Below are 24,415 nucleotides of genomic sequence, written 5' to 3' on the forward strand. Positions count from 1 at the left end.
GGGCGAGAGGCAGGGTACACCCTGGACAGGTTGCCAGACTATCACAGGGCTGAAACATAGAGACAGAAAACCATTCACACTCACATTCACACCTACGGGTAATTTAGAGTCACTAAATAACCTGCATGTCTTTGGACTGTGGGAGGAAGCTGGAGTACCCAGAGAAAACCCACGCTGACGCAGTGAGAACATGCAAACCCCACACAAAAGGGCACCCCCAACCCCAGATTTTAAACCCCCTACCCCTAGTGTGAATCAGGAACCCTTTTTAAGAACTTTAAGAGATTTTTTATGCAGTTGGTTCAGGGAAGTGAAACTAAAACCTAACATTGAGGCCACCAGATCTGTTTGAAAAATGGGTGACATCATGAGTTTTGTTTCTCCAAACAAAAAGCACTTTATCAATAGAGTTATTGATTAAACCACTGTGCCCAGGATCAATTTCCCTGCTGTTCCCTTTGTGCTTTTCTATTCAGTGACGGTACGGACATCAGCCAGAGGCCTCGCTGCAAGTACATTTGAATTATTTTAGTTTGATGTCAAATTCGAATAACAGATGCAGATAACAAATGATAACAGACAGCAACACACTGTCACGTTATACAGTAGTGTTGAGCTTTGCACTGTTGGTCTGTCAGTACATTTAATTGGAGTTCTGGGCAACTCTGCACAGTCTACACTGTAAGAAACCATTTCATATACCACTTTCCTAAACAATCTGCCACTAGGTTGAGCTTATTTCACCTGTGTCCAATCCAAATCAATTTATTTAAAACATTTTAATGCTAGTTTTACAGAAATATGCCAGTATTTGCCTCATTCTGTCATGTTTTAAATAAAGAAATCCTCAGAAGCGGAAGCAGCATCTGTTCACTAACAATAGTAACAAACATCAGATATGAGTTTTAGGCTTCAGCTCCTGAAACCCCACCAGCCTCAGTCTGAAGCTCCAGAAGCTGCTTCCTCCTCCTGCAGCAGCTCCATCTCTGGCCCTCCTGCAGGCATCGTTAGCCAGACGATGATGGGAGCTACCAGGGCCATAATGGGAGGGTTGACTGACCCCTGACCCCCTATCGATCCGCTGGCTGTGTCCAGCTGGGCCTCCCCAAACCCAGTCAGCTGGAGAGGTGTTTAAAAGCTAACACCCCGGCTCCCATCCACTCCGCTACACACTCATTAATTACATCATTTACCTGTGACAGTGACAAACCTGCCCGGCCACGCCGCAGTTTATTAGGGTCACTGTATAAAGCCCAGGCCAAACCCAGATCAAAAGTGTGTGTGTGTGTGCAATGGGGAGTGAAAGACCCCATCTCATACAGTATGGGATTATGAGTATAGATGCATGCTTCAAAGGGGAGTGTGACTGCTTTGTCCTGGCCTGTCGAGCTCCTTACTGGGGAAGTTTATTTTGATTTATTTGATATGTTGAAAGACAAAGATTGCCAATTTTCGTGTACAGACAAGAATATGAGTATAGATTCTAGATACACAGAGGAGGAAAAAAAAAATCACAAACAAACCCCCCCAGCAAAGTTTATCACTGTAGACCTTGTAAAACACCTCGCGAGCAGCGGTATTTGACATGTTTTTGGATGAAATATAAAATCTTGCGGATTTAAGGCCGCTTTCTTTTTTATGTCTTTTCTGTTTTTACTTTCTACGTCAATTTGCTGACTCAGTTCTTGGCCAGTCTTTGTTGTCTTTGCTGCTTGCGAGCAGCTGGATGTTGGCGGCCCATTCATTCCTCAACTTTTGTTGCTGCCTTTGCATTGCCTCTTATTTTCTGCAGGTGTCTCCAATTCTGCGTCCACCTAACTAAAAATGACCCCCCCCCCCCCCCCTTCCCCCCGCCTTCACCCCTCTATCGTTTCTCCCCTTTCAGCCCCCTCCCCCCCTTTTTCTCTTTACTATAGCCCTCAACACAATAAAAGACCATTGGTTTCCTCTTGCCATACCTTTCCCACTACACACTGGTATTTCAATCTCGACTCAATCGAGAAGGCTGACCTGCAGATATAAAGAATTGGCTTTAAGGCTTTCGAAATGGAACTAAATCTGCTGCAGGTCACACTGGGGGAAAATAAGCGGCAAATGTAAGTAAGCATGAAATAGTTTTTCATAAATAATCCAAATGACAGCAGGCTTTCTAATGGTGCCAGGGGGCTGTAAAAGAATATGTTGCCAATTTCTCCCCTATTAAAGTGAAATAGAAAGCCAAATACATAACAGTGCTGACGGAAAAGTTGCATACCTGGGCCCGTTGGAGTGGAGATTGAGGACACAGTTGGGTGTTAGAGGTAGTTGTAGTTGGAGGAAGGGTGGTGGAGTGATTGTTCGCCTTACAGTGGAGGTCTTTCCGCGGCAGGAAAAAGAATGCCCCTCCTTCACATCAAATCAATTGGTCAATAACTGCCCCCTTTTCCTGCATGTGCACAGGTAGGCAGCTCTCATCTGTCCCGTGCAATGTTGATTTGATTTGCACTTATGTTTTTACAAATAATCAATGCTCCATTTTGACTAATACAAGGGCCAGTAACAGAATACATGTCAGAGAGGGAAAAGGAGAAAAACAAGGAAAGAAGAAAGAGGTATTAATGGGAACACCATCGACAGAAAAGATAAATGCCAGAATGTAACAGCGCTGCGTGGTTTTACAAAGTCTATAACAGCACAGAATCTAGTTCTCTAAATCCCTCATGGTAACTAGGGGAGGAAGAATTCAGATCCTTTGCTTTAGTAAAAGTAGTAATACTACAATATAAAATCACTCCATCACCAGTAAAAGTCCTGGCTTCAAAATATCACTTAGTTAATGTACAGAAGAATTATTAGCAAAATGTGTTACAGTATAAAAAGTAAAAGTACTCCTTGTAAAGTAAATAAATGCTATGATTTTTATACTATTATGTAACATCACTATGTATAACTTGGATTTTACTGTTATTGTTGCTTAAGGTGAAGCTAATTTTATCTATTGTATATACCCTTTATGTTGTTAAATTCATAGACATCTCCGCCAGGTATAAGCCTGGAGGACATCATGCATGTGGTTGTGTGTGTCTGTGTGTCTGTGTGACCGTGTGTATCTGTCTATCCACAGCTAATCTCACAAACTACTGGACCAATCAGCCTAATATTTTGTGTGCAGATTTATGACCATGATCAAGGACCTCTCATGGTTGCGGTGATTCACATGTGGTGGAAAAACCTGTTTTATTGTCTGTTTTATGCTGTAATTAACTACTTACTCTTTATTTCTCTTAACCAACCAGTAGGGGCTGCGCTTTTCCCAAAATCGGCTCAGCTAACAACAACAAGTCTGACCTCATCTGTTGCAGGCCATGTGACATCCACAGAAAAGTCTGGTCTCATTTTGAAACGGGGCATCTTCAGATTAATTCCATAGCTGACATATAATGATCCACAAATGTTAGGCATGATACGAGATAAACAAATCTCCATTTTTTGTTATCCCTGCCGCCATCTTGACTGTAGGGAGCCAGCAGGGACAATTCTACCTTGTTTTATCCCCCAATTAGCATCATGCCGCAGCGGGAGCTTGACGTAAACGGAGTGTTCTTCCTGCCCAATTCTGTAGACTTGCAGATTTTGTTGATTTAGTCATTCTTTTCTTGATATTTGTACTTCTACCAGAAGTAAGTTAGAAGGCTGTGTGGTTAAATAGTGTCTTTTTTTTCGTATGTGTTGTGTTCATTGTTTTTTCCTGCATTGTTTTTCTACAAGTTAATACCGTTAAAAGTAGGGACGCACAATAATATCGGCACATCATTAGTATCAGCCAAATGTCTCCATCTGCTGGTGGGCCATCACGATAAGAGAATGCATGCATAATATGACGTTAATTCCACGACACAAGAGACTTGAATATCACTAAAATTGTGGATATATCATTAGCGGTATCGGTTATCGGTCAAATGAGTTGCTGGCATATCTGACCGGCAAAAAATCCAATATTGTGCATCCCAAGTTAAAAGTCTAGTTGTGAATGACATGGATCGAAGATTTGTCGGATGTGTTTTAGTTAGTAAAGATACATTCATCCTCATAATAATATCCTGTCTTCTGAAACATGCTGCGGTGTGTCTGCAGTAATTAGAAGCTCAGCTCGGGCAGCTGGGATGTGGCTGCCTGGCGGAGATCTGCACTCCACTGAGTGCACTTTTCTACCTTATCATATTTTTATGTTTGTAAAATATATAACTACAGCTGTTAAATAAATGTGTTGGAGTAAAAAGAATATAATGTCCTTCTAAAATGAAGTGGATAAGAAGTATAAAATGATATGAAATGGGAATATTCAAGTAAAGTACCTGAAATTTGTACTGGAGTTTAGTACTTGATATACAGTATATAAAGTATATTATGATGTCTGCTTTAACAAAATGCTTATTAATTCATTCAAAACAAACTTGCATATGAGGTTGTGTCAATGTTCAAGTTTCTATAAAGCTCACATTCTGAAGAGAAAAATACACATATGTGCTATCTCAGTCATAAAACAGTTGATTGGACTGTTTGGTGTTAATCCAGCTCTATGAGGCTGCTCTGTGTGTGTGTGTGTGTGTGTGTGTGTGTGTGTGTGTGTGGCAGAGGGAGAGAGAGGGGCTGATTTGAAGTCCCCTTGAGTCAGAATCTGTTATTTATTGCTATTAAATGGTTAATTTTCCCAGGTGCCCTGAGGACTTTGGGGTGCGTTAAGATGTGTGGAAGATAGAGTTGTCAAGGGTTTGGTGTGAATGCTTGATGTATTAGGAGAGCGATTCTGAAAGATCCATTAGGAACTGATGCTGGTGCCTCGTATGTTTCCCATTTTTACTTAAACAGAAGGAAAATGATGACATTACTCAGATGGTTTTTATTTAATTTTATGTGTCGGGAGTATTTAAAGTAGCTTCCTGGTTCCATATAAAGTGTCTGTTTATTCAGATTTTTTCAGCTTCTGTTTTGGATTTAAGTGGATAAAAGTAAAAAACTTTTACCTTTACTTCTATTTGCAAACTAAAGAATAAAAGCATTTCATTAAATTTGTTATGACTTGAAAATGCTCTTAAATTTAATAGAGCTCCAGAGGTCTCTTAAGTTGAGTAGAGTAGATCATACATGGCTGCAGTACAGAAATAGAGCTGGACTGAATGTACTAAGTGTCATTGGTTATGAGTTATACATTCAGAATAGGGTAGTTTGATTTAAATAATTCATTATTACTTTGTAGGCTATTATCAGTTGTTAATTTCATTTGTTAATTGCTACTCAAAATATGAAGGACTTCACACAAATAAAAGTAACTGAATTTAACTAAGTTGAATTAAAAAATGTGCATATGTTTTTGCTGAATATCTTATCAGTAAGTAGAATTTAAGGATTTTTCTCAATAACGGTCAGTTGGGCAGATGCCAGATGACAAAGTCTTATTCCTCACACACTGCTACTTCTAAGTTGGCCCTTTAAAGCATTCTTACATGTACATAACTTTTTAGAAGTTTAATAAATACTGAACATTAAACCCTTATATGATCCCGAACATCTCATTCCAAGCCAAAGGGCATTAATGTGCTGCTATAACAGTCCCCAATTCATCCCAAAGGTGTTAGATGTGGTTGAGAGCGGAGCTCTATGTAGGCAGCACAGACTATATTAAATAATGGACGTACCTACTGTGACATCACCCATTGGTTTACTGACTCCTGTTTTCACGCCTAGAGTTCAGCATTTTGGCCATTGTCATTCTGTTTTTTTGGAGCCAGGGTTGACCATATTTGGACAAGAACATGGAGTTGTGGAGGAGTGAGGGGTGGATCAGACTCATACACTGTGATGACTCCTCTTAGACAGTCTGTCACTAAAAGCGGCTACGGCCTTAATTATGCGTAACTTTAAGCCTTCATAATATCTAAGTGAGTTATATAAAAATTCACCCCCTGTACAGCTGCCATGAAGGGAGCAATAAGCTTTAGAGACCAAAACCAGGTTGTAAATGTATATATGCTGTAAAGTTGGCCATTTTACCATGGAGGTCTATGGGGATTGCCTCGCTTCTGGAGCCAGCCTCAAGTGGCCATTCGAGGAACTGCAGTTTTTAGAACAATTGCATTGGAGGTTGCCGCTTGGTAGATGGACAAGTTCTACCACACCAGAAAAAAATAAACTTTATGGACCTCACTTTGGTCATTGTCATGATACAGGCAACAGTTTTCCCCAAAATGCTGCAACAAAGTTGTTCTAGGTACCAAAATAGAGTGGGGTGTCCACATATTTTTTTTTGTTTGACTAAAACATAACGCTGTGCGAAATCATTACATTGAAGACAAGTGAAATGTATCTATCTGACTCACTCTGCGTGTTTAAATTCAGGTATATTGTGTGTGCATGTGTGGGTGTGTGTGTGTGAACACAGACCTCTCTTGTCACTCTCCTCAAGTTTCCTCTCATTAGGCAGTCCTGACAGCTGCTGGAAGAGGCATACTAATCAGCTGACAGTAATAGCACTCTTTACCACCCTGCAACACAAGAGAGGGAGAAAAGAGTGCAAACAAACACCAATTACTGTCCGTCACGAGGAGGGGGAGCAATCATTTTTGGGCACTCTTTGTGATCATGCGCTCCTTGCTATACTCACACACCAAACAAGAGGGTCAGCGGAGTTGTGTCCACAGGGAAGATACGAGTATTAGTGTCAAGTAGGAAAACAATTTTTTGTTCTCTGACCCGGAGAGTGAGACTCTTGTTGAGTTTAATAGTCTTGTTCCTGTTTTGTGTTTGGGTACTTCCTCTGTTGTCCTCTTCAGTTTTGGAGCATTCAATCCCCCCTGTGTGTCAGATAGCTGCAGGTTTTCAGCTCAGCTGATGGGAAAGCAGAAACAAAGAGGCAGCTAAAGTGCTATTAGTTTTGATTGGTTAGTAATGGGCTCTTATTCATTGGTCAATCTATTGATCCATCAGTAATCAATTTTGCCTCATTCCCAACCCTTGAGCTGAATCTCAATCCATTTCCGGAAGTGTCTGAGATGAGAGAAAATTGACCCCCGGCCCTTCCCGTACTTAATTCTGATGAGAAGATCTGGTTCCTCTTTAATGTGGAGTTCTGTCACATTACAGCAGAGCGCACGCATCAGTCACATGTATATGTTCTGGGCCGCTGGCTCCAGAGGCTGTGGGGGAGACGATCTACTGTCTCTGGCCTGTGGATGCACCCCGTCTGTGGTTCTCACTCCAGTTGGGTCCTCAGGTCTGCTGGCGGGGGTCTAGGGTAACACTTTCTCATCCCTCTCAGGGTCACATCCTTGATACCAACAGCTCCTCAATTATGCAGTGACACAGAGAGATCAGCTGTCTCTATGGATGTGGACAAGATAATATGGTGACACCGAGTGTGCATTACGCTTGTTCTCTGGTTTAAGGCTCTGGGTTTGTAGCCAAGCTCTTGAGATGACTGTACAGCCGGTTAACCTTCTTTGGATGTCTTTCTTTAAGGCTTGTGTTGAGATAGAAATCTGACATGACTTTGCTGATTTCAATTGATTTTGTTCCGTTTAGTTCAAAGGTTTGTAATCATTGACTGTGTAGTTCTTTTTTAAGCTAGATGATCACATCACTGTTCAGAAAACCTTCAGTATGCATTAAGTGTTTTGCCTGTTCAAGATCTTATGTAGCCTGGGAACCAGACAAATCTGGAATCGCATGATTTATTTGCTCTGGCAGATGCGTCCTGTTCAGACAGATTTCCTGCTGGCTGTGGGTGGGCCAATCACAACCATTTTTCTAATATGGGGCGGGTTTGATACAATGCCTCCATGCTTTACAAAAAATATGTGATATCGTCATTTTTGACTTGTGCACCCTCATGCTGCAGACACTTTGGCAAGCATAAACCTAGCTTAGTAAAGACTAACACCGCTGAGGCATTTTCACAAACAACCAAGATGGCTGCAGCTGATGTGGAACTTTTTGTTGAAGTACTTTTTAAATTCTGATGGCCCTCGTTCACAAACATACTGATGTAACACCATCACAGCTCATTTTGTTGCTCGGATATATTTACCTCTATCCAATTGCTTCTAGAGGCATTTTGGTCTATGGCAGTTGATGACGCCCCTTGGAGATTGAAAATAAACCGAGATGTTCCAACTTAATCACATTTATAATTTGGTCTGATAATGTCAGGTTAGATGTTACGTTCAGTTCGGTACAAAACTAGACCTGTGCCAGACCTGTTTCTAATGCTGCAGTCACAGTCACACACACAGACAAATTAGTGGGCAGTCTCTGGCCTCTCATAAATCTGCAGCTCTGTGTCTGTGTTGCATTGCGCACATAATGTACACATTCTGCTCCGAGTATGCACTTGTTTTCCGATGTGGCTGCCGTATTACACACAAAGAAGTTGTTCAGTTCCTGTTGCAACGTTTCTTGAGTACAGAACATCCTTGTTTGCTGTCTTTTTTACCACAGGGTTTACATTGTTGAGGGTGTTCAGCATTGCTGCCCTGTATCTGCACTGGAATAAAGCTGGTTTCATCAGAGGATGTTTGCATAAAGTTGAGCCTTTCTCAACTTTCCCCTGTAGTGCCGCTGGGGGCCTTTGGAGTCTCTGTGGCTCAGGGAGCAGCATCATGTCCCATTCACAATGAATAGCTGCCTCTCGCTGTCCCAGCTTTTGAGTTACCACATCATAACTCAGTAAGTTTTTAACCAGGCTGAGCTGAGCTGAGCTGGCAACAGTGCACCCAGTCACCAGTGAGGGGAGCTCCACTGCTGAGAGCTACAGATTCAGTCAGGGAAAATGATGATTCAGTAGTTATTTTAGTTTGGAGATTTTGTTAAAGATTCATTTGCACACATTCAAAACACCTCTTGTCAACTGATACTAGAAAGTTACTGAACATACAATCAGAGAGAGAGAGTTAGATGACAAAACTCATATTTCTGCACAGTCGATATGTGGCTTGAGCCAGCAGCCAGTAAGCTTAGCTTAGCTTAGCTTAGCCTCAAGACAGAAAACATGGGAAAAAAAAAACAGCTCGCCGGACTCTGTCCAAAGGTAAAAAATATGTGCCTACCACTACCTTTAAAGTTCACTGATTATCACATTATATCTTTGAGGAAAAACCTAAGTATATGAATGAGAATTTGCCATTTTACGGGTGGTTATGTGACGGACTATTTCTTTTGAAGATTTTTTTTTTTTTTTGGCCTTTTTAAGGCGATAATACATGCAGAGAATGATCGGAAAGGGGGGAAAGAGAGGGGAATTGAACCCAGGGCACTGCAGTATGGATACATGAGGCACCCCATGTGCTGGACTATTTCTTGACCTGGACCAGTAACTTCCTGGAGTCTATGCTGGTAGCCAATAAACAGTCCAGTAGATAACCACTAATAAAACAGCAAATTGTTGGTTTTACAGGTTTTTTTTGGTACAGATTAAAAGCACAGTATGTACCATTTGTGAGCTTCAGGGATGCTTATTTTCTTTTTGGATAAAGCCAGACTCACTATATCTCCTTGTTCCCAGTCCTTATGCTAAACTAACTAGCTCTAGCTACATGTTTACCATACATGATATCAGTGGTATCAATCCTCTCATCTCACTCTAGGCAGTTATGAGAATAAGTGTATTTGCCAAAATGCCAAACTATGCCTTTAATATTTTTCGCACCGCAGAGTTTACATGAATGAATAATGTGATTAATAAGATATGAAACAAACAAGTTCCTTTTTTTAAAAGCTACATTCTTGGTTGAATGGGTCGCCCGGGTCACATTTAGATATTGTTAAGTGGCTTTGAATAGCTCCCTTGATTTCACAGTTCCAAATGACCCGCGATAATCAGGTCATTAAAATGAGCCCATTCTCCACATCTGACACACTTCCACTCCCGCCTCATCTGAATAACAAATCAGCTCTGGAGTGCTTTCTCAAACAGAAAGAAAAAAAAGAAAAGAGGGGAAAAAAGGACTTTCTCTTTATTTTCAGGTTAACCTTATCTCTACATTCAGGAGTAAAGATGGTAAGAAAGCTAGAGGGGGGAAAAGGTCCTGTCAAAAGTGCCAGTGCCTGTGTGAAAGTACCCGGTTTTCTTAATTCATCCCTTAGGACCGGATAAGTCTATCAATCTGTTAAATTGGAAAGCCATTAGGTGCCCTGGTTTATGTGTTTCAAGCTGTTAACTAGAGGCTGATTGATTGTTGTTCCTTTGATGGGATATGCTGATCTAATCTCACTGTGTGCACGTTTGCAATAAATTACACAATTCATTTCCCCCATTTAGAGGAGGGGGAAAATCACACCTCCAGGCATGCCTACGCTCTGCAGGCAAAAGAGCAGGGAACCTATTTTATGGTGCCATTTAGCCAGCAAGCTTTCAGCAATCCCTGCCTTCTTTCTAACCCCCCCTCTCCCTCGCCCTCTACCCCTCCAAAAAATCGAAGCATAATCAAGGTGTATGTTTAGAAAATTTATTGTTATAATTTTCCCCCATAATCTCTTCCATTTTCCTGCAGCCGCGCTGACATAGATCATCATCTAAAAAGAGAAAATGGATAGCAGTTTAAAATTTATCGGTCTTTGATTCTCAATTATACGTGTTTATGACTTCATCTGTCTTCAGTGACTTCAACCTTTTCCATTATGGTGGAATATTATTTGTACGGAATCCATTAAATTCACAAGGCAGGACTCTAATGGTGGGGCTGCAGCGATTTGCAGAGGGAAAAGTTTTGAAAGGTTGGCTTTAGGAAAAGCGCGGCTGTTATGACACAAGAAATTGCTTTATTGATGGTCTGCTCTGCTGCCTGTGCATTTGGCCATTTGTTACCCGGCCCATATCTATATCTCAGGCTGACACTGATGAGAACTTTTCTGTTGCCCTCTCCAGATTACCGAGTTGTAATGACACATACAGGCAGGCTGGGTAAAAGCTGACGATCCACGGCAGAGTTTTTGGAGGTACAGAGGGGTGGATATTGAGGCTTGGTGCCTGGAGGGCGCGGGCGAAGCTGCTCGTAATAGAGAAAAAGGGCTACATCGCTCCTATGACTGTTTCCATCCAAACCTTACAGAGGTCATCATCTCTGCTGAGAAACAATAAAGGAGAGAAGGAGTGATAAAATGTGGATAAAATTAGAGCAGGAGAGATAAAAAGGAGAATACACCTTTATGTGCTCATATCTACTCATGAGGTACATGCTAAGCCACATATTTTCAAATCATTTCCAAAAGGGAGTGATCATACACTCAGGGAAGATCACAGCCTCGTGTGACTAAACTACAGTCACAAGAAGAACTGTCATTCACCTCCTTAAGTTCATGTTGTTTCCTGTTTACACAGGAAGTAACAAGATTCCCTCCAGACAAGTGGCCGCTGAAGTGTTCCAACCCGAATGACATTGAGCTCCTTCGACTGGCTGGTGCAAAGGGCCGAGTAAAAGCTAATCAGGCTGTAATTCAAGATTCGCCTGGCCACTTACAATCAATACTCGCACAATCCCAATTAAAGCTTGCCGGGTCAGTGGAGGGCCACCAATTCCTTTACAAGTTAAATGCAATACTTAAATCTAAAGCAATCTCAGTGTGGCCTTCGATGGTTTAATGGCTCGTGCCAACAGGAGTGTCCAGTTAAAAGTGCACGAAGGACACAGGGTGGACAGGTTACAGTGATAAATGCTTTTTCTCCCCCAAATAATACTTTAAAGTATCATTTAAATGCAAGACTTTGTCTTGTAATGGAGTATTTTCACTGTGTGGTATTGTAAAGGATCTGAATACTTCCTCTGTCACTACTTTTGTCTGACAGTTACTTTAAAGATTAAGATTTTGCATTTAAAAAACTGACATATTTCTGTATATCAAACCTGTGATTCCCAGTAACTGGGGGGTGATGAGCCAAGGCGGCACTTCTGCAGTTAACACAGGGTACGTGGCAATATTGACTTGAAAATAAAAAAATATATATATCCATATATATTCAGTGAGCCGTAACCTGAACACAATATGTTGTAAATGAAAGTTTGTGAAAAGTAGTTTACAAGTGAACAGAGAAATAATGTGGAAATGCTTAAAAAACGTAGCTAAAAATAATGAATATATAGTTCAAAAAGTTAGCTAAGTAAAGTAATGAATATGCAGCTGAAATAGTTAGACAAAAGTAATGGTTCAATTGTTAAAACAGCTAAACATCCAGCTTCTGCCACAGTGGTAGAGGTGCAAAACCAAACCTGATCATTGGCATTTTAATTGTATAAAAAAAATACTGTAACAATATTTTAAAGTCTGTAAAAATTTGATGAAAATATATTTTGAATAGTCTTAAATAATATCCAGTTTAGAGCTGCATGATATGCAAAAAAGATAAATGAATAAAAAATTATATTGTTTAATTAATTGTATTGTTAATTCACATGTGGAAGAAACAGCATGGAAATCACATGTCCAAAAGCCATGTTTTCAATTCAAGTTCTTTTCAATTATTTTTCATGTGGGAATTTGTTCAAATGGAAAATAATCACATGTGCTTGTAGTTGACATGCATGTTTTTCCGATGTGGGTATGTTTTCACATGTGAAATAATCACCTGCTTGTTCATGTGGAAAAACACCTACCAAAAATCACATGCCCATGCAGTTCACATGTGTGTGTTTTACATGTGAAAATGTGTTTACATGTGAGTTGAATGTACTTGAAGTTCACTTTTGGAAAAACAAACAAACAAACATGAAATTAATGTGTCCAAAAACCAGTTTTTTTCAGTTTCCATGTATACTCCTCACATGTTGGGTGTTCACATGGTTTTCACATGTGACTTTTTCATAATTGATATTACAGTATTGCCTCTTCTGCCTAAATAATTAATCTGAATACTTCCACCACCACTACTGCTCAGAACTCAGTCCCACCATCAACACCTCTCCACCTCCTATTTTCCCCCATTTTCCTTCCAGTTTTCTCCCTCTGAGCTTTTGTCATTGCATCCATGTCTTTTATCACAATTTTGACCCACAGAAAGGAATTCTCACAAGATATCAAAACAAAAATCTATATTTAATATGGGAGCAATTACAAAGCGAAGTTGGCTGCACAGGGCCGTTGTCACCAGAGCGCGTGTTTTTCATCAAATAGGTCATTAGACGATGATGGATGTAAACCTATAAAGTATCTAAACTGGACCTTTTAACAAACCACGAGCAACACTATCATTTCTCTAATAGAACCTGCTGACCGTGTCATTCCCTCCTGCCATTTGTCATTTTTCCTTGTGAAATAATCAATATCTGGGCGCTTTGAAATAAATAATATAAAAGTCATAGTAACCTACCCGAGGAGCAACAAAAATAGACTTATGGAGCACTCAGAAGGCCTATATGGCCTCTGGGCAACATCTACTGCATGTTTCTAATCAATGCATAATATGAACTGTAGTTTTTAAAGCACATGATCTTAGTTTGTACACTTTATTTTCAGGGTTAGAAACTGCTGTGGTATTTTTTTCTTCCAGTTCAGCATGTTGGACTGCCATTATGGTCACAACACATTGTAGTAAATTATGATTTGTGGTGTAAATATTACCAAGCCCTTCAACAATCTCTATTTGACTATTGAACAATACAAGCTGGGAATCAGGCCAAAGTGATAACAGCCTACTAGAGTCACTTTAATTCAAGGGTTAAAATAATAATACAGAGAGGACAGTAATGATATCTGCACGCCAAAGAGCTCCTAAATTAAATATTTATTTATTTTATGCACCAGTTTTGATCACACAGACCTTCATCAGGCATCAGCTGCTCTGTGTTTGACTTCCTACTGTACATCCCCACCTGAGCCCACCGTCTTTAAAGTTGTTGACAATAATCTGAAACAAGTCTGTTTAATTTTGGACAACAAGAAAATGTATTTCGTCGAGGATAGGTACAAGATGGAAGTTGTAAAGTCTTAATCACAATTCTTGATGCTGCATTACTGACAAATATTCAACCCTGTTTGTGCGTGATTAGTAATTGGACGGAGTTGTCAATGAATTAAATACTGATTATATTACTAAGTAAATAAAGGAGACTGCACAAATGCCTCTTCTTTTCTTTTCTCATTTTGTCTGCTTCTCATCTTACATGATTCAATGTGCTGACATTTTAATTTTGAACACCTTAAATGTCCAGTGTGCAGGATTTAGGGGCATATATTGGCAGAATGGTATATAGTAGGGGTGGGGGAAATAAGCGATACACCATAGTATGGCAATATTTTTGTTTGGAAAATATTTAGGGCTGGGCGATACCTCCTGAAAATGAAATCACAATATTTTTGGCTATATCTCGATACAAGATATATATCACGATATTTTTTAATCTCCCTCCAAAGCATTTCATTGATGCTACGGCTGGGAGACAAAATTGGACATAACAATATTTCTGGCCAAATATCTTCTCTGATGCGACAAAATTGTAGCGATGACTATTGTTTTTGTTCCAGAAAATAGTAACACAGTAAGATTTTTTATTAATAATAATCAATAATGTGTCTATAATGACTAAGGGGGTTGAGGCAAGTGACAAAAAACAAATAAAAATGAGTGAAAAAACACCAGTTATGCCATGTCACGATACAACGATATCCAAAATCTAAGACGATATATAGTCTCATATCTCGATAATGATAAAATATCGTCATACTGCCCAGCCCTAGCACTATTGTATCATCTCACAGTGCAGAGTATCAACTACATAAATTATTAATATTACAAATACAAATTAAACTTTTGGTCACCTACTAGAATAATATAATACATTGCCTTTTGGTCCACTAGATACATTTTGCTGCTGCAAAAAATGGCTGACGTGAGATGAACAGACTGAAAACTTATAAGATAAAACAGATGTTGACAAGTTTTCCTTTGGGGACATAATTTATAGTTGAAAAAAGGTAATAAGTTGCAATATGATTGTAGAAAACAAGTGTCATTGGCGGCACGGTGGTGTGGTGGTTAGCACTCTCGCCTTACAGCAAGAGGGTTGCCGGTTCGATCCCGGGCATGGGAGCCCTTCTGTGCGGAGTTTGCATGTTCTCCCCGTGTCAGCGTGGGTTCTCTCCGGGCACTCCGGCTTCCTCCCACAGTCCGAAGACATGCAGATTGGGGACTAGGTTAATTGGTAACTCTAAATTGTCCGTAGGTGTGAATGTGAGCGTGAATGGTTGTCTGTCTCTATGTGTCAGCCCTGCGATAGTCTGGCGACCTGTCCAGGGTGTACCCTGCCTCTCGCCCGATGTCAGCTGGGATAGGCTCCAGCCCCCCCCGCGACCCTCAAGAGGATGAAGCGGTTAGAAGATGAATGAATGAAAACAAGTGTCGCACACTCTGGCTCCATATGCATTTCTTTTCTTTTGATGACGTTTCAGCCTTTGGGCCTTCCTCAACATCAACAAACACACATCAGCAAAGTGTGAGACACTTATTTTCTACAATCAAGTCTATTGCCAGTGATCAGCACCTCATTATCATCATTGATGTGCATTACTTTTATATTTTAAATGAGTCACAATATGTCACAATATATTTTATTGCAAAACTTAACATATTGCAACACATTTAATATCGCAATAATATTGTATCGGGACTTAAGTATTGTGATAATATCGTGTCATGGATCGTGTGGTGTTTCCCACCCCCAGTGCATACTATTCATTAATATGTTTTCATTAGTTTATGATCACCTGAAGATAAGAATTGTGTTTTCATCGCCTTTGAGTGAGCTGTTAAAATCCACATACAGAGCGGGTCTTCTTCCATGGAGTTGCTTCTACAGTAGCCCAGAATGGACAAACCAAACACTGGCTCTAGATAGGGCCATTAATGTTTTTACGCTGGCCATTGAAGGTCTCCTACACACTTGGCACATGGGAGAAGTTTCAGTCTTGCAACCTCACAGCTACGCCACTACATCACACAACAGTTGTGGGATCATCCTTAAAAGAATCAGGATGTGAACTTATCTTGTCTTCTCAAACTTAGTTCAGGAACTCAAGCTCTCATAAACAAAACTGCTGATCAAATTCCTGCTGTCCAGAATGATTAGTAGCAGTTTCTCCTCTGTGTTCAGTGGTGTCGTGGAGCGGATAAACTAAAAGAGTTTCCAGGAGCTTGAGTTACTTTAATGCTGTCCCAGTGTGAGTAGAGCTTTGGTGGACACAGTGACAGTATCCACACTGTCTTTAGAGATATGGACATAACTTACACCTGACACAGTCGCACTACTGCCATAAAATAATGTCAAATAAAATCCAATTTATAGTTTCTAAAGTATGCTGACAGAATAATTTGAATTCTTCAGATTTTGTTTTATTAGGGACTCCCGACCACATCCACACATTCTGAACCTCATTCTGAGAGTGCCATCAAATACCTGCGATGATGACCGTGTAAGGACAGGCGGTAATTACATCACAGAAACAGGATATCTCCACTTGAGCAGTTCACTAAATGAATGACACGTGTTAATTACACGGACATGCCGCTGCTAGTAAGAAGTCTACAGATGATGGAAAATAAAAAAAGCAGTGTGACACCCTGTGCAACCTTTACCTGGTCACTGACACCCTCTTTTATGGCTGCGTATCACATGGTTGATGAGTGTCTTTCGGGAACAAATGATGATGATTCATCTCAATTGGGTCAGTCGTGTGATCAAACTGCAGATAACAGTCTCTGTCTTGGTCTGACTCAAAGTTATTTGTTGCCACTTTGGAGGACAATGCATTGACTTGCATTCATTTCAAGTAGACTTATCGCATGTCTAACCGTAACTCTGACCTATATCTGCACCCAAACCCTAACCTAAAATGTATTGGTCTGCCATGTGGGGAGATGCTTTTTGCACCCTAATCAGAGGTAAGTCCTCATAATGTAACAGCATGAGACTTTGTCATTAACACAAGCATACAGTCTCCACTCTCACTCCACACACTTGTATTTCCTCCTGGTGACCCACAGAGGACGCTGTCTCTCCGTCCTTCTCCCACACCGGCAGCCTCCCGAACCAATGGACTGCTTTTTAACAAGTCAATTAATATCAATGAGTGAATATACATAGCACATTTACAAAGAGTGCAATCTGAGGGATGAATTAACCAAATCGATTAGGGAGGAATAAATGACTGTGCGACCCGCAGACATTGTGGAAGTGGCCCTCGCTGAAAATCAATGAATTAGAAATATGAATCTAATCGCCCATTGGTGACACGTGGAGTAGCTGCAGCCTGATCTCAGGCCTTTTTCATATTGTGTCTGGGCAGCTGAGAAGAGTGGTGACCAATACTTGTATTTAATTTTGTTTTGTCAAGACAGGATGAAAACTGAAAACAATTCTGCGTAAAAATGAGGCGTTTTATTAATTTAAAATAAATAAAGCAGGTGATTTTGACAATATTGCACCATTAAAGTTGGTATTCGTGATATATTATGAGTTTCCAAGGTGGTAGGATACCTGTTAGTTGGCTGTCTTGCTTTTTATTCAGTGTAATCTTGTTTGAACGGACTCACAACATAAAAGCATCACATTTAGGCCTTGGATAATAAACGCAAGCTTTACGCACAGGCTAGAGAGGCCATTTCTTTCTCTAAGATTCTTTATTTCTTTACGCTTTTGGTGATCATTTAAAAATTGTTAAATATAGGCTGACATTTCCTAAAAATCTTTGCACAAATCTCCGGATTTTAAACACCCACCACGCACCTGCAACCTGAGTGAATTTGGTTCAAAAATGCTGCACTAAATAAATAAAAGAAAACCCACCAACACTGGATTATGAGTAACCTCGTGCAGTCGATCTGTGTCTGACTGTAATGTTAGTTGTGTGATGAGGCGCTTATCCCAAACCTTCCTTTTTGGCGCTAACAGCCCTGTGTTCATTTGCTGCCTAATTGGACTATATGAGACCAATAACAGGCGAGCGCACACAGCCTGCAGCCAGAGCGCACACAGAGGGGAGGACGGTCTTTCTCTCCCTCCCTCCCTTCCTCCCTCCCTCCCTCTTTCTCTCTCCTCACCGTCTCTCCCTTAATCCCATTTGCCATTGTACATGCCCAATCGCCTATACTTTCCGCATTTAACTTGGATGACATTTTTATTTCATCATTAGCATCAGACGCCAGACTGACTGACACGGTGGACACAGTTTGACGAAAAGAGCCCCGGAATGAGACATCTCCATGTTTACGCATGTTTTGGTTTTTATTTTTTGCCGCTCAAACCTTTTATTTTATTATTTTTCTAGCCTAGAAGGACGCGTGTTTTTGACGCGGGTGTGAAATCGCGTCTCCGCGTAAAATCACCGAGAAGAAGAAGAAAAACAGGGACTCCTCTCAGCCGGGGATATCGTCAGTGTGTAAGTCAGGCTTGCCTTTTTTTTAACCCCCCTCTTTTTCTGATTCCTGCTTCCGTGGTCCCTCTGCGTTCAGACCACAAACACAGCGATGCCAGAGACAACACAAGAGACGTGCGCTTCGGCCAAGGACTCTCCTTTCTTCATTAAGAACCTGCTGAACTGTGATAGCAAACCGACCAAACCCAAGCCCGTGCTGGCTGCCACTAAGGCCGCCTTGGAGGGAGGATTTTCCCTGTCGCAGGTCGGGGACTTCAACTTTCCACGCTTTGACCTGCCCGCACAGAGGTTCAGTCTACCGGCTCACTACTTGGAGCGCACCTCGGCGTGGTGGTACCCCTACACCCTCAGCTCATCCGCCCACCTACACAGAGCCCAAGGTGAGACTGACAGACCAAAACAACTGTTTATCATGTGTTATGGAGCAGATATGAGCGATACACTGTCACACTCTTTGAATTATATTTAGATGTTGGAGTATTTTCTCTTTATCTTTACAACAGGGAACTTAATTATTTTGAATAACAGGACCCTGTGCGTTTTATGACAATATTTTCTCAGACACCAGTCATTGCACATCCTCCTCAGACATATTCTCCATAAACTGTTTTGTGCGTTTTGGTGATGGCAAATAATACGACGTGCGTAATCTTTATCACACCACGGAGTCTAAGCTATAGTGATTTGACGCCTTGTCCTCTATGAAGGCCTATTTTGTTATGCCACGACAGGGGGATAATAGATCAATAAAGTGACACACTGTGCATAAAATGAAGCAGACATCGTCAAATCATCGGATGAGGGTGACGATGCGCAGCGTGCTTTTGATTTGTCTGCTGGCGCTCAGTGTGAACATCTTACCCCAGAGGCTTTGGCCACTGACAGCGTGTTTTACCTGCCTGTTTGTCTGATTTATTCACGTGGGATTTAAAATAAAATGATGTGAGTGGCACTATCAGTTTTGAGAGAGTAAATGGGGTTTTTTGAAAGCTTGTTCAATTAGGAGTGATTTGAAAACCCAGATTTGTGCAGATGAATCTAATAAATAAAGCAGGCTTATTGATACGGAACATTTTATTTATTTAGTTTATAAAAAGTGTTATTTTAATAGGGGGAAATAATAATTTGAATATATTTGTAGACAGTTTGGTCAGTCATTTGTAGCTGTATAAATGGTTTATGTTTATGTCACAAGCCATATTTTCTGGCACTATTTATCACCAGTTTAGTTTCCCCAAAGCGCACAGGCTGCCCAGTATCAACAGGCTGCAATAAAACCCAAACCCACACAGCATCAGGCCCAAGTGTTTATGACCACATCTCCCTCTGTCCACATTCCAGTCACAGACAAACTAGGAGCCAGAGACTCCTCTCCAACCTCGGGCACGGACAGAGACTCGCCGGACCTGGTGCTCAAATCCGAGCCAGACGTCAAAGACGATGACGATGAGGACGAGCACAATAACAACAAAAGTGGCGACGAGATAATCCTGGAGGAGAGCGACACGGAGGAAGCCAAAAAAGACGAGCTGGAGGAGTGGAAGAAGCGGGATGAGGACAAGAAGCCGTGCCGCAAGAAGAAGACGCGCACGGTGTTCTCCCGGAGCCAGGTGTTCCAGCTGGAGTCCACCTTCGACATGAAGCGGTACCTGAGCAGCTCGGAGCGGGCCGGCCTGGCCGCGTCCCTCCACCTGACGGAGACTCAGGTGAAGATCTGGTTCCAGAACAGGAGGAACAAGTGGAAAAGGCAGCTGGCCGCGGAGCTGGAGGCCGCCAACCTGAGCCACGCCGCGGCGCAGAGGATAGTCCGGGTGCCCATCCTCTACCACGAGAACTCGGCCACGGAGAGCGGGGGCGCCGGTGCCAACGTGCCCGTGAGCCAGCCGCTGCTCACCTTCCCGCACCCGGGCGTCTACTACTCGCATCCCATCGTCACATCCGTGCCGCTGCTCAGACCGGTTTGAGAAGAGCTGAGGCTGTGCGGCACGAGCTGTTGTCGATTTTAAAAATCATCCGAGAAAAAAAAAAAAAACTTCATATTTTTGTACAACTGACTGAATGAAGAAAAAAGAAAAGAGACACAGTGTCAGGCCTCATGGACCTATTTTGGGCAAATATATTGTGTCATTTTCCATAAGGGTGCCGTTTACACGTAATCCGACAGTTCAACCCACATTATTATTATTATTATTATTATTATTATTATTATAATTATTATTATATGTGATTATCACCTCAGGATGAGTGTCTTTAATTTCTCCCCTGGTTTTTCCACCATGACTATTTCCTGGACACGCCACTGTCACATTTATTTGACTTTGTTTACAGTAATTGGCGGCCTAAAGGCGCGGGCCAGCTTATCACTTCACACACTTATTTGATTTTATTTACATTTCCAGAGCTGATATCACGATAATGTGCAATACACAGACGGTTTGCTGTGAATGAATGAATGAATCTATTCACGCTGGAATATTCATGAGGCTTTGTTGTCATTTCCCTTTTTTTTTCTTTTTTTTTTTTTAAAGCGCTTGACGGGGGACAATCAAGACACTGTCAACTGTAAAATACACATGTAGCTTTATGTTTAGTTTTAGTGATCCTCACTCTTGGTCCCTCGACATGGACACGTCTTTCAAGCACAAGTGTGAGCTCCCAATGTCTCTGAATCTACTTTGTGTTTTTGAACAGGAGCGGCAAAAAATATCGACTACACTGGTGTAAAGAAAAAAAAAAAAAGAAATGTAAATGTATATATTTAATGAGGCACGGGGAGAGGAGCTGCCACCTCTCCTCTGTACAGTAAAAACAACGTTTTGATATTGTATTGCTGAACCATGTTGTGAAATAAATGGAGAATATTCCTTACATTTTAGGTTATGTTTGTATGACTTCTGTAGAGGATATCAGTGATGAAGAGGAGGGTAAATGGAGCCATTATATGTATATATATATATATATATTTTTTCACTACAACATTTAACATTTTCCACAGAATTTTGTACCAAAAGATGCAAAAAAGTAGATTAAATTAATTTCTATCCTAATAATAGATACATGTCGTCCCCTACACACACATACACACACACACACACACACACACACACACACACACTTGTAGCATGGGCAGTATGGTTTCTGTAATCATCTTGGTGTTATGCACTTTAAAAACGGTATTTTACATAAAAGTGGTTCGGTCAATTAGATGCGTAATTGCCACCATCTTGCCAAAATTATGGGTAATGTACTCAGAAGAGGACATTACTCCCTGAGTATAAGCTGCTGTCTTTTAACATTTTTTTCTCGCTCTCTCTCACATGGTGTGTGTGTGTGTGTGTGTGTGTGTGTGTGGTATGTTCAGTGAGGTGGAAGGATGTCAGGATCTATGGCAAGTACCTCCACCTCACTGTTCTGGTGTGGAAGCTGGTGATTTATTTGTTAATTCATGATTTTATTTTCCTTTTATTTTATAATAGCATGTCTTTAAAAAAGATCTGAACATGATTTCATTTTTTAAAATTACCACTTTTTTTTAAATCCTGAATATCATTTTTATTTTTGGTTTACTTCATGAGGAAACGTCTCTCTTTAAAAAGATCACTTGCGATGTCACTTTTATTAAAATGGTGAGGTGGAATACTTATTGTTTTAGGATATAAAAAAATGCAGCCTTTTCTCAAAAAAAAAAAAAAAAAATTTTTTTTTTTTTTTAAATATCTGGACAATAACATTTCACAGTTAAAGCCTATTGGTAGATGCCTAAATTTAAAAAACAAAAGTTTGAAACAAAGGTGTAAAATATAAGAAAAGTGAGAAATAAATGGTTAAACTTACGTACTACACACGGGACCACAGGTGTCACTGGACACTGGATGCGACTAACTTAGCAAACACATGTTGCTGTATGTAGGTTAAGTTAATTAAATAATGCAGTTAAATGTAAAAGGTATAAAAAGCTTTAAAAATACGATTAGATAATAGTTCTGCATGTTTTCATGCAAATTAATCTGCTTTAATTTTTTTCTCGAATTAAGAAGCCAGCTTTGAGAAATTTGTCCCCAGCTTCTTTGAAGATGGATCGATGGATATTTATAAATGTGCACTAAAAATATCCAGCCCCAATCTATAACCTTAAAGAAAAGAAAGTTTAACAATAACATTTCGATATTGGTGTTTTGTTTTTAGAGGTTAGACATCACATACTTAACCTGAGCCTTTTATTTTTTAACATTTACTAGGCCTAAATATATATTTTTAAATTTAATTCGACTTTTTTCCATCATGCAAAACTGGATGCATGATGTTAAAGTTACAAGGGAGTGATGCAGGAGAAGGGGAGGAGGCTCTGTGGGAGTGAACGCTCCCCTCAGCCTCTGTTGAGTTGGGCACAGAAAATGGCAGTGATCAATAATCAGTAATAAATACTACTAAATAATCACCAGGGTGGAATGTTTTTTTAAAATACAAATTTAAACTTTTCTTTAAACTCTGGGATCTGCAAATCCACCTCCAGATTACACTCAGGTGACAGAGTCCAGGTGGAGACTTCTGCAGAGAAACTACAACCTGCCTCTGAACAACACGGTTTAATCTCCTCACAGTGCGCAGGAGACAAACTGTGACAGCTTAAAGACAGTTTTAAGAGTTTGTGCACAATATGGCACTCAGCCTGGCATAAAGAAAATAGTTTAAATGCAAAATATGAGACACGTGTTCCTCAGAACAACCTTTACCTCAAAGGTCATATTCTGTTTTCATCTGTAGACCCACACAGTTATTGGAAATGAATCAGTCAGCTATAAACTCTATATGATGACCTCATCAAGAGACAAAGGGTTCATTCAAATATCGTCACATCACCCAAGTATTGACGTGCACCTACCACGCACGCTCAACGCGGCCCCATTACCGCAAATTAATAGATTGCTATGGCATTATTCCTCTGGCACGTATCGATCCGCAAACGTCTGCATCACATTGCGTCAAGTAAGAGCAACGTTCACGCGCCGCTTCGGCTCGGCGTGTGACCTTGATTTGCGCGCATAAATTGAAAAAATTACCACTCGATAATTTCCATTTGTGCGACATCTTTATGTAAAGGAGTAAAAGGGGAGCGGGGCCGAAATCAGATAAAGTACATTTGCAGGAACGAGGGCAAACGGACGTGACCGGGGACTGCGCTCAGTGTATTACATTAAAATGGAGAGCTGAATGAGGTAATTTTAAGCACTATCATAGGTTTTAGTGCCAGTTTGGATACACACAAGTGGCCCGACCACCTTGCTTAACGGTAGCCTCCTGTCTGCTCACATGTGTGTTGGACTGGTAAAGTTTGGATTTAGAAGGATTGAAACATTTATTTGGAGAACCAGAAACCTAGAGAAGCATGGAGGGAGGTTCTCTGGGGTCCTTGAGGGGTTGGCAGAGGGTTCCCTGAGACAGAGATCATGTGAAGCAATGAAAGAGTTACATGGGCACGATTTTATGATATCCAGGGTGTGTGCAGCTTGAAGAGGACAATCACGATTATGGTATTTTATAACTGGAACATGAAAAAAGTAGAGAAATACTGATGGACATTTGTGTTAAAGGTTCCAAAAATGCGCACTGGGAAAGATCATATTTTAAATGAAGATTTTGAGAAAGTTTTTTTAATCATTTTATTTTAAATTAAAGTCTTCAACCATTTGGCACAACTCATATCCAACCACCAACATGCTCCAAAGATGGGCCAAAAGTGAACGTGCGCGAAAAGTTCACCTCAAAAGCTCCTCTCACGTCGTGCGTCAACAAACGCGTCCTGCTACAGATATAACCCACTGGTGTATTTCCACAACCAGAGGCCAAACAGAAGTGATCTGACGCGTCAGAGCTGAACAACTCTTTTTGACACTTCTCGAAAAAGGCAAGTCTTGTTTTAAACCCATCCCATTTGCTTTGCTGATTGAATGCGAGCATCAGATTTTCATCAAAGTTCTATTAAGTGAAACATAGGTTGCGGGGCACCGTCTGATTGGAACAG

The 24,415-nt window shown here is 40.7% G+C and overlaps 2 protein-coding genes across 2 annotated transcripts in view; one reads left to right on the forward strand and one right to left on the reverse strand.

Moving 5' to 3' along the window:
• Nucleotides 1-24,415, reverse strand: part of ikzf5 (IKAROS family zinc finger 5) — a 153,069-nt gene that overhangs the window by 15,948 nt on the left and 112,706 nt on the right. Inside the window, exon 4 of the mRNA XM_049599756.1 lies at nucleotides 6,421-6,521. The gene's annotated coding sequence lies outside the window, so the exon portion shown is untranslated. The remainder of the gene's footprint in view (nucleotides 1-6,420; nucleotides 6,522-24,415) is intronic.
• On the forward strand, nucleotides 18,166-21,155 carry hmx3a (H6 family homeobox 3a). The gene is made up of 2 exons (XM_049599763.1): nucleotides 18,166-18,773; nucleotides 19,735-21,155. The coding sequence occupies exons 1-2, from the start codon at nucleotides 18,485-18,487 to the stop codon at nucleotides 20,355-20,357; spliced, it is 912 nt and encodes a 303-aa protein (XP_049455720.1). The 5' UTR covers nucleotides 18,166-18,484; the 3' UTR covers nucleotides 20,358-21,155.

This window comes from Epinephelus fuscoguttatus, linkage group LG16 (genome assembly GCF_011397635.1).
Source record: "Epinephelus fuscoguttatus linkage group LG16, E.fuscoguttatus.final_Chr_v1".
Taxonomy (NCBI): Eukaryota; Metazoa; Chordata; class Actinopteri; order Perciformes; family Serranidae; genus Epinephelus; species Epinephelus fuscoguttatus.